This window comes from Bison bison, unplaced genomic scaffold (genome assembly GCF_000754665.1).
Source record: "Bison bison bison isolate TAMUID 2011002044 unplaced genomic scaffold, Bison_UMD1.0 scf7180017864371, whole genome shotgun sequence".
Taxonomy (NCBI): domain Eukaryota; kingdom Metazoa; phylum Chordata; class Mammalia; order Artiodactyla; family Bovidae; genus Bison; species Bison bison.
Window position 1 is genome coordinate 15,253,253 of NW_011494943.1, and position 9,398 is coordinate 15,262,650.

The following is a 9,398-nucleotide window of genomic DNA, read 5'->3' on the forward strand; positions in this document are numbered from 1 at the left end:
TCATGGGCTCAGGGCATGGGGTGCTGAGCTCTGAGGAGAAATTTGGGCAGTGGGACACTCATTCACTCACTTCCTCACTCACTCAAACATTTTCCAAATCCCCACTGTGTGCCATGGCCTGTGCTGGCTACAGATGTTTCACTGTGTCCTGACCTTACAGAGCTGACAGCTAGTAATGGGGACAAATAAGGACATTACAGCAAGGCAAAGTAACAGCAGTGACGGAGACATCAAATGAGGGTGCTCTGGAGCCTGCGGTCAGAACAGAAAGTGCTCAGACTCTGCCAGAACTCAAGAAGACCTCTTGAAACCTGGACAGAGGTAGGCTCCATGGAGAGCTCGGCCCAGTCCTTCTGTACCCTGATCCCTGACTTCTGGGCTCAGATCTTTAATCTAGAGAGAGCCAGTCCCATCTCTTGGCCACCTTCCCGCTTGCTCAACTGCAGCCCTGATGCCTCCTCTGTGGTTTCTGGCTGTGATGTTACTTCCTCTCAAGGTTCCCCTAATTTCCGACAGACATTGATTTTCAGTCTCCCAGGGGGCCCCTGGGGCCTCAGTCCAAACTCAGTAAGTTCCCATACACTGGGTGTGGCACCCTTGTGTTAGACCCAGGCTGGAAAGAAAGGGCAAAGAGGGGCAGGAGCAGAGGCCTTCCCTTTCTCTTCCTAGGCTTGTCCCTAGAGCACTCATTCCCCAATGTCCTCCTTAAAGCTCTCCCTCCCCATCCTCCCCTCCTCCACTGAGCCTGGAAAGGTGCTGTTTGCCCTGTGCTCAATCCCCAGGGCAACAGGCCAGGCAGCAGGTGTGTGTGTGTTGAACAAGGCCATCTCTGGAGTGGAGTGGCTGGAGATGAGCTTTGTTTAAATATTAAAGAAGTCAATCATTAATCAAGCCTGGCTGGGTGCCCAGCTACCCACTGTCTGCATTTTGGAGGGCCTGGTCTGGGGCCGGGATGGGCCATGGGGCAGTTTATAAGGCTCCTTGCATCTCAGACAGCTGACAGGCAGCTTCTGGGGGCTGCGTTATGCAGCCCAACACAGTGCCGGCCAGTATACAGAGTTCAGCGCTCATGAACTGACAGGATGTATAAGGAGTGTCTGGTTCTACGTGCATGCATTTTCTAAAGGCACTGAAGCAGTGTCCTGTTTCTAACTATGGCAGATACTCCTTGGGTATTGCAGCCTCTGTCCAGCCCCACAGTAGAATTTCTGAAGAAAACATCATGTGAAGAACCAGTTTTGGGGTGAGGGGCTGGTTTGGAGGGATCCACTAAAACTATGGATCCTGAACCCCAGGAGAAGGAAGCTGGTCTGGAACCCAGGGCAGACATGGAATCACACAGTCACCCATGCACATGGCCTCACATACATGAGTTCACAAACGCACAACTGCCCATATACCCAGATCTGCCACGGTTGCACCCAATAGCAGTTGGGTGCTATTCAGGCAAGCAGTCCCCTCCTCCACCCCCTCTCCATTTGGCCACCCTCCTCCTTCCCCTAAACCTCACCAGTTGCAGTGGTGTCTAGTCCCAGCTCCCCCATTCATCTCTCATCCACGGAGGCTTCCTGTTGTGCTGTGTGAAAATCCAAATGATGAGGCCAATGGAGCACAGCATCAGGAGGAGGCAGAGGCCCAGCAGCATCCACTGTCTCTTGACAACTTGGTGGGGCTCCATCGCTATGCCCAGAAAGCAGGTTTTCGATGCTGGCTTGATGGCGCTGGCATCCTGTGATCTGGGGCTCTGTGACCGGGTGCTCTGTGACCAGGTGTCTTGTGTACTGGTGTCTTGGGTCAGTGAGCTTTTTTCCATGGTGTACAGCCTGCGGCCCAGCAGCAGGACTGCCAGTAACATGACAAAGCTCAGGGCCAGCAACGTCCACTGCCAGGATTTGACCTGGTCAGAGTTCAGCTCCATCCCCAGGAATGCTGCCCTGCTTGTTTCTCTTTCTGTGGAAGACACAGGAAACACACAGAGCAGGTGAAGCTGGGGAGGGTGCCTCATGGTGACCAGAGGGGATCTGATGGCCACAGACATTTTCCCCCAGCCTCTGGCACCTGCCTTCCAAAAGTGAGGGCCTTGCCCTGGAAGGAGGATAGGAAAGAGGAGAAGGAGGAGGAGGAGGAGCAGCGGATGGCACAGGTAGGGCCATGTACCCCATGGAGCCCAGCAGTGGCTCCATGCAGGGTCAAGAGGTAAAATGCCCACCCCGTGCTCAGATCCACCCTGCAGTCTAGCCAGACAGTGGGCAAGGAAGCCTCCGAGCCAGTGGCTCGGGCATGGGCTGTGGTCTTGGCTGAGGCTGTATCAGGTGCAGACAGGGTCACACTGCAAGGTCCTTAATGGGCGAGGGGTGAAGGCTGAGCTGTGGTAGGGGCTGGCCCAGGGCAGGCTAGGGTCGGGCCTGGAGCTGAAACAGAGGTGGGATGAGGGTCAGATCATCAAACCTTCAAAGGAACAGCTGAAGTCTGGCCAGCCCAGTATCTCCCCCTGCCGCACGTTCTCAGTGACCAGCCAGTTCAGCAGGGGCTTGAAGTAGGTCATGAGGGCCTTTGTAGACACCTTGGTCTCCCCGGTCATCTTCTCCAGGACCTCCGGCCAGGGCTTGCTCGAGCCCAGCTTCAGGACATCCCTGGGAGGGTAAGTACGGCTGTGAGGGTGTGTGGGGGCATTGGCTGATGCTGCTGGGACCCCTCAGTATGCCCAACCCCACCTTTAGAGTCTGACTTTGCTAGCCAGACTCTCCCAACAGATGTTCAGCATAATGGATAAAATCACAAGCTCTGTATGGAAGAGGCCAACACAATACAGTAAAACAATTATCCTCCAGTTAAAAAAAAAGAAAAAGAAATCTCAAACTTTGAAATAATACTAACCTGTGTTTGAATCCTGACTCTGTGACTCAGCTGTGGGACCCTGGGCTGGTACTTAACCTTTCTGAATCTCAATTTCCATATCCATAAAATGGAGAAAATAACAGTACCTACCTCTTAGGGTGGTTGTGCTGACCAAATAAACACAATTCTGGGAGCATAATTAGGTAGGCAATAAATGTCTGATTACTATTATTATTATTACTAGTACTACCACCGTGAGGATTATTATTATCCTGGACTCAAATAAGCCTAAAGTCATGAAACACTCTTTCCCATGAGGTGCTCAGTGTCAGTAGAGAGACTGCTTTTCAGTCCCTTCCGGTCTCCCAGGGAGTGTTTGGGAGGATTAGTGAGATTGCAAGCGTGGGATGTGCTCTGTGCACTGCCTGCGGCACTGCAGAAATGTCAGCTGCCTCGAGGCTCATCAAGTGCTCCGTGGCAGGGGGTCTAGCCTTAGGCTTGGCCCATGCACTCAGGTAGGGGGACAGCTTGCGCTGCAGCCAGGGCTCCGGGCTCCTCCACCCCAGTGTCCCCTGCAGAGGCAGCAGAAGGTGTATGTGATACTTCTCAACCTGCTTCCCCGATCTGACCTGGAGAGAGGTGGGGCTGAGAGGCCCAGAGGCCTAGAGTATGAAATCTAGGCCATCAAGACTCAGGTTCAAGACCCAGCAGTGCTAGTTATGGGCTGCACAGCCACAGACGATCAACTTAACCTCTCTCAGCCTCAGCTCCTTCATCAGTAAAACCAGCCCCCATTAATTTCACTGTGGTGAGGATGAAGACACTCAATGGCAGCAAAGAGGGCTTTGTAGCTTGCAAAGTCTTATATACATTGCTTAATAAACAACTGGGAAAGAATAAGGTGGGGAAACTAAAGGTCAGTAGATCCATGCATGGCAGAGACCACTGGGGGAAAATGTAGTTAGGACCCTAGAGAAATGGAGGAGAAAAGTCATCAAGATAGAAAGGAAAAAAACAAATGAAATCCCATAACTACATTTAGGTAAGAGGATTTTATCAAGTGGCAGGTACTGCAGAAAAGGAAGGACCTGGTGGGGGAAAGTCTCAACCACTGAGAGTCTGCCTTCTCAGAAGTAGTCCTTCAGGCTGGGTGGGACAAGAGGTTTGACGCAGGCAGCACGTGAGACTTGCGAAGGTGACAACTGGGCACTGCCTGGAGCCCTCAACTCCAGGGTGGCAGAAATGGGCCCATGGACAGGATCAGGTCCTCGTGGCTGCTTGGGTGAGGCAGAGGAATTTGGGAACTTGGACCAAGGCCACTTCTACCTTCTATTCTCAATGGCACCAACCTGGAGGCTACCCCAGGGCGATCACACTTAGGAAGATGAGTCGAAAGTAGCAAAATCAAGTTTTAAACTCGATTAGGGAAAAGAGCAGCCAAGAATCTTGCCCTTCCCCTTCTCGCCTGCAAGCGCTTGCCTGCCCCATCCTTCCACAAAAGGCCTAGAGATGACTGCTGAGTCCTCGGCGTGCTTTGGTACCAAGTCAGACCCTGGGAGCCTTATATGTCCTGGGTGGAGAGGGGTAGGGAAATGAGAAAGACTGAGGTCAAATGTCTCACCGATCAAGTGGGATAAAGGCTCAGTCAAAAGTGAGTTGATGCTGGGCTTCCCTCATGGCTCACTGGTAAAGAATCTGCCTGCCAGTGCAAGAGACACGGGTTTGATCCCTGATCCAGGAAGATCCTCATGCGATGGAGCAACTAAGCCTGTGGGTCACAACTACTGAGCCCGTGCTCTAGGACACAGGAGCCACAACTACTGAGTCCGCGTGTCACATCTACTGAAGCTTGAGCACTACAGCCCAGGCTCTGCTACGAAAGAAACCATGGCAATGAGAAGCCCAATCACCACAACTTCAGAGTAGCCCCTCGCTCCCCACAACAGGAGAAATAGCCTGAGCAGCAATGAAGACTCAGCACAGCCAAAAATATAAAATTATTAAAAAAAAAAAAAAACTTAAGAGTTCTCTTGAAAATATCCAATGAATATTAAAATGTATTAAAAAAAAAAAAACGGAAGTCTGCTATTTCTTTTACTCCTGCATTGAGGGACAGAGTTCCCTCCTTGGTCCCCTAGCAAGACCTCTTTCCCCTCTTTGCACGTTCACCAAATCCCTTTCCTGCTGCAGCAGCTCCTTTCTTGGCGTATGGTTATAGGTTTATCCTGTGGCCCATTGCCCCCTGCTGGACGCAGGGCAGGCTGGCACGTGCGCAGGTAAATGTTTGCTGAGTGAGTAAATGATGGGCAGCCAGAGACACGAACGCAGGGAGCCGAGAGGCCCCTTCTGTTCCACACATTCTGAGAAGCTCAAACCTGGGCAGTTGGCTAAAACAAATCCCAGGAGTATGAAAAGATGAAATAGCAAAAAGACTAGGGAGACAAGAAGGCATGTCAAGTGCAGCCCTCCTGGGAGCAAAGGCAAGGATTAGTCTCGCAACTCTGTCTGGCCTCGTGGGTACTGACAAGCTGCATGGTGGAATCACGAACGTGCTCATTACATTTCCAAAGGAGGCTAAATTATTGTGGATAATTATTAGGATACTAAATAGTGGCTTTGTTCATCCTCTGGGAAACCAGGAATAAACTCAACATGACCTTGACCGATTATGGTAATGGACCTACTGAAATCGGTTGAAATGCAATGAGAAAAATATTATGTCAGTGGGGCGGGCTCCATATCCCAGAGACTGGAGTGCTGATCCTGGGACCAGAGGACCCAGGTCTAGCTTCACCAGAACAGCATCCTTTATAACTGATGGAAGCAATAGGGTGGAAGATAATGTGTTCTGGAGTCACTTTGGGGTTCAAAGCATGATTCTGCCACTTCCTAGATCAGCAACATGAAATTATACTTCTCTGAGCTTCAGTTTCATCATTTATGAAATGTGGATAATAAAGTCCACTTTGCAAGTTATGAACTGCTAATGTGGAACACTGTAAGAGTGCTTGCTAGAGAGCCAGCCTGTGGAAGTAAAGGCTTCCAGCCCAGGTGAGCCTCTCACCCCACTCCAGGTTTCCTTCAGGGCCAGAAGCTTGCACCACAGAGGCAGGGATGGAAAGGATGGGCTAGACACCAAGAGCCGGGAAAAAAGACTGTGGGGAGGGGGTCAAAGTAGACCACAAGCTGATCAGAGTGGGCCAAGAGGCTGGTGCAAAAGCAGCCTGGATCAGCCCGGGAACTGGGTTCAGGCACCTCTGAGAAAAGACAGGCAAAGCAGAGTGCACCCCAGGGGGCATCAAGTGCTGCTGAGAAGCTAGGCAGGCACCTTGCAGGGAAAGAATAAGGGGATTCAGATGGAAGATGGAGGCAGAGGCGAGACCCCAACACTGGCTTCCCACCTGGGACAGTTCGATTTATTGACAACGTGAACAAGTGCGTGCATGCGTGTGTGTGCATGTTAGCAGGAGGGGCTAAACCATCTCTCTGACCACAGGGGCTACATAAGAGAAAACGGGCTTTGATTAACACAGGAGAGACCATGGTCTCTCAAACTCTGTAGTCTCTCATAGTCTGACAGAGGGAAGAACTTCCACTAGAACATAAGCTCTGCGCAGGGGACCTGGGGTGGAGCCAGGTGAGGAGAGGGGCCCAGGGCAGGCGTCCAGCAAGGTGGGGAAGGACAAGGAAAGGGGGAGGGCACTCACTCCAGGAGCTTCCCAGCCTCCTTGGAGTTATAGATGTCACAGCGGTGCAGCGGCCCCATGTGGCCCGAGGCCTTGCAGAGTGCTTCATGGAACTGGAATTGGAGCACGAGGCTGAGAAAGTACCTGGGGAGAGAAGGCGAGGCCAGCTGGGGGTGTGGCGGGGTGGGCTCGGGTCAGCGGTTACCATCAGGTAGGCTGGCCCTGGGATGTTGCAGGGTCTCTGCTTCCTAACCTTCTGGACTCATGCGCCCCTTCCCCCCTCCTGCTCACTTCTCGGGACAGCAGACACGCTTTTCCATCACGCTGCCCTCCGCAGGGGAGCTCATGTGAAAGCTCAGTGTGCTCAGGACAAGGCCCTCAGGAGGGTGTGCTGTCCGACGGGAGGAGGTGGGGAGGCGTGCAGGGGGAGGACATTTGGGTCTGGGGCCTTCCTGAAAATCCTCCACCTGGGTCCTGTGTCCCCTAACTCCCACCCCCTAGGCCGGTTCTGCTGGAGTGGCCCAGACCTTACCGTATGTAGGGCAAGCTGGCAGAGATGTGGAACTTGGCGCCTGGATCAAAGTCCTCCTCTGTCCGAGGGATGGGAGGGCACAGGCCCTGGTACTTCAACCTGGGGGTGGTGTTAAATCGGGGGCTTGAAAGTGCCACCTGGTAAGATTTCCAGAGCCCTTTTCCTTCTGGAGCATTTGCACAGCTATCACAGTGACTTGGCATGAGGAGGACACTTAATGCATTTTATTGATTAAATAAATGAGTTGAAAACACAGGGGATTGGGAATCAGAGAATTAAACAATTACAGGAGTTAACATCAAGCACGTCCTCTCTGCAGGAACCATGCTGAGTTCTCCACACAGGCTCCCTCAACACTATCCTGGCTCTGGGGACACGGGAGGGAACTGGCTAGGCAGGGTCCCTGCTTTCCTCCTACTGATGGGGGATGGCCATGGACCAACCAACCAAGTGGTTTCATCTGATAAGAAGTGCTGAGAAGGAAACACAGCACCATCCCTGTGGTATGGAGGAAAAGCGAGGCCTAGAGATCAGGGAGTTGGTAGCAGGACATGGCGGAGTCGCGGGCAGACCCCGGTAACTGCTGGCTTTGCCCCTCTGAGCTGTGTGACTGTGGGAAAGTTGATTGTTACTGAGCCGGGCTGTAAAGTGTTGTCTGTGAAATGGGCATAACGAGAGCCATCTTTGGGGTGGATGAAGTCTATGGAAAAGCTTGTCGTTTCACGTCAGCCCACTAGAGCCCTGCACAGTCCTCATGGGGAAGCTCCTCTGTCATCCACGAGGTTCTGTTCAAGGGCCAGGGAGTCGCCCCCTCCCTCAGCCTCTGGTTTCCATCACTCAGTCCAGATGGCTGGTGGGGGTGCCCTTGAAGGGGGCACAAGGTCAAGACTCTGCCAATCCCCCCAGTGAGGTCCAGTCCTGAATTTGGGGTGGGAGTCAGAGGGTGAGAGGACAAAGGGAGGGGCAGCCTGCTCTGCCATCCCTGGGTGGCAGGGTGATGGCAGGCTGGGCACCTGTAAAGGTTCAAGTCAGCCTAAGGGCCTGATGCAGAACTTGTGGGCCCTTTGGGAGCACCTGTGGCTGGCAGACCTGAGCTGGTGGGTCTGAGGATTGGTGGAGAAGGGGAAGCCTTGCCCATGCGCAATTATTATCCAATCTAACAGCCAGGGGTCGGTGATGGGATGGACACGGGTGCCCCTCACTCAAGACTGATGCCGCCCGACTGCTGGGGGGCTCCTTCACTGCCAGTTCCGCCCACAGACAGGCCTGGGGACAGAGTAAGAGACAGGTGTGTGTGTCTGTGTATGTGTGTGTGTCGGGATAATAGGAAAGGGGGCAGTGGGCTTGCCCTTGTCATATAAAAACTCTCCACCAAAAGGAAAGAGCTCAGACCCCAAACACCCCCTCTGCTGGCTCCACTGGGAGGCAGAGAAGGGAGGGGAGGAGCAGGAAGGCCTGCCTGGTGGTCAGCATCCCATTCTTGGAGGGGCCCAAGTGCAACCACCATGCGAGCTTGCCGGCCTCCAGGGATCCCCCGAGGGGCTATGAGCCTGCTGAGTGCTGGAGCCAGATTCAACACAATCCCCCAAGACTCATGCGCCGGCCCTACCCACTTCAGCAGGGATGCTTTTGTCTGGTGACAACAGATGGCCAATGCCACCCCAGGGCTTCCCCATGGCCGCAGATTAGCAGCATCACACGCCCAGCTCTGCCCCCGGAGGTGAGACGGTGGTACCCTTTGGTAGCAGGCGGTCCCCTTGAGGCTGCCCCCAAAGCCCACCCTAGTCCAGGCGTGGCCAGAGGGGCCCGAATGGCGATCCTCCCCACCTGAGGTTCCACCACTCCTGGTTGTACACATCCTTCTCGATGGTGCCGTCAAAGACCTTCCAGCGAAACAGGTCCATCAGGTAGGCGAAGGGGATGAAGGCGATCTTCTCCAGGGCAACGCTCATCAGGAAATTGACCTCCTCCTCTGGGGAAAGCAGTGGGGGCAGTCAGGAGGTGGCTCTGGTCCCGCCTCCCTTAGGCCTTGCCTGGGGTCCCCAGGCCTGGGATCCTCCTGGTCCCCATCACCTTTGTCCTGGTGCTGTTGGCTGAGCAGGCCTCTGTTGAGCAGGTGCTTGTGGGAAGAGGCTGAAAGGGTGACCACCGACCCCATGGCCTCCTCGAAGGCTGGGTTGGCGCCTGCGCGGAAGATCACCGAGAGGTTCTTGTATTGCAGGAAGTACTGGATGTGGCCCATCTGGTGGAAGATGGACAGCAGGTCTTCTATGGTCACTTCGGTGCACTTCTTTATCCTAGGGTTAAAGGGCAGGGGTCAAGGAGCATGGGGATGCCCTGGG

The 9,398-nt window shown here is 53.7% G+C and overlaps 1 protein-coding gene across 1 annotated transcript in view; it reads right to left on the bottom strand.

Moving 5' to 3' along the window:
* The window catches only part of ACE (angiotensin I converting enzyme), a 41,912-nt gene that overhangs the window by 539 nt on the left and 31,975 nt on the right, over window positions 1-9,398 (bottom strand). The window contains exons 31-36 of the mRNA XM_010856560.1: window positions 9,130-9,353; window positions 8,884-9,028; window positions 7,057-7,155; window positions 6,546-6,668; window positions 2,449-2,633; window positions 1,821-1,950 (exon numbers count right to left, since the gene is read on the bottom strand). Of these exons, the coding sequence (XP_010854862.1) occupies window positions 1,821-1,950; window positions 2,449-2,633; window positions 6,546-6,668; window positions 7,057-7,155; window positions 8,884-9,028; window positions 9,130-9,353 (906 nt within the window). The remainder of the gene's footprint in view (window positions 1-1,820; window positions 1,951-2,448; window positions 2,634-6,545; window positions 6,669-7,056; window positions 7,156-8,883; window positions 9,029-9,129; window positions 9,354-9,398) is intronic.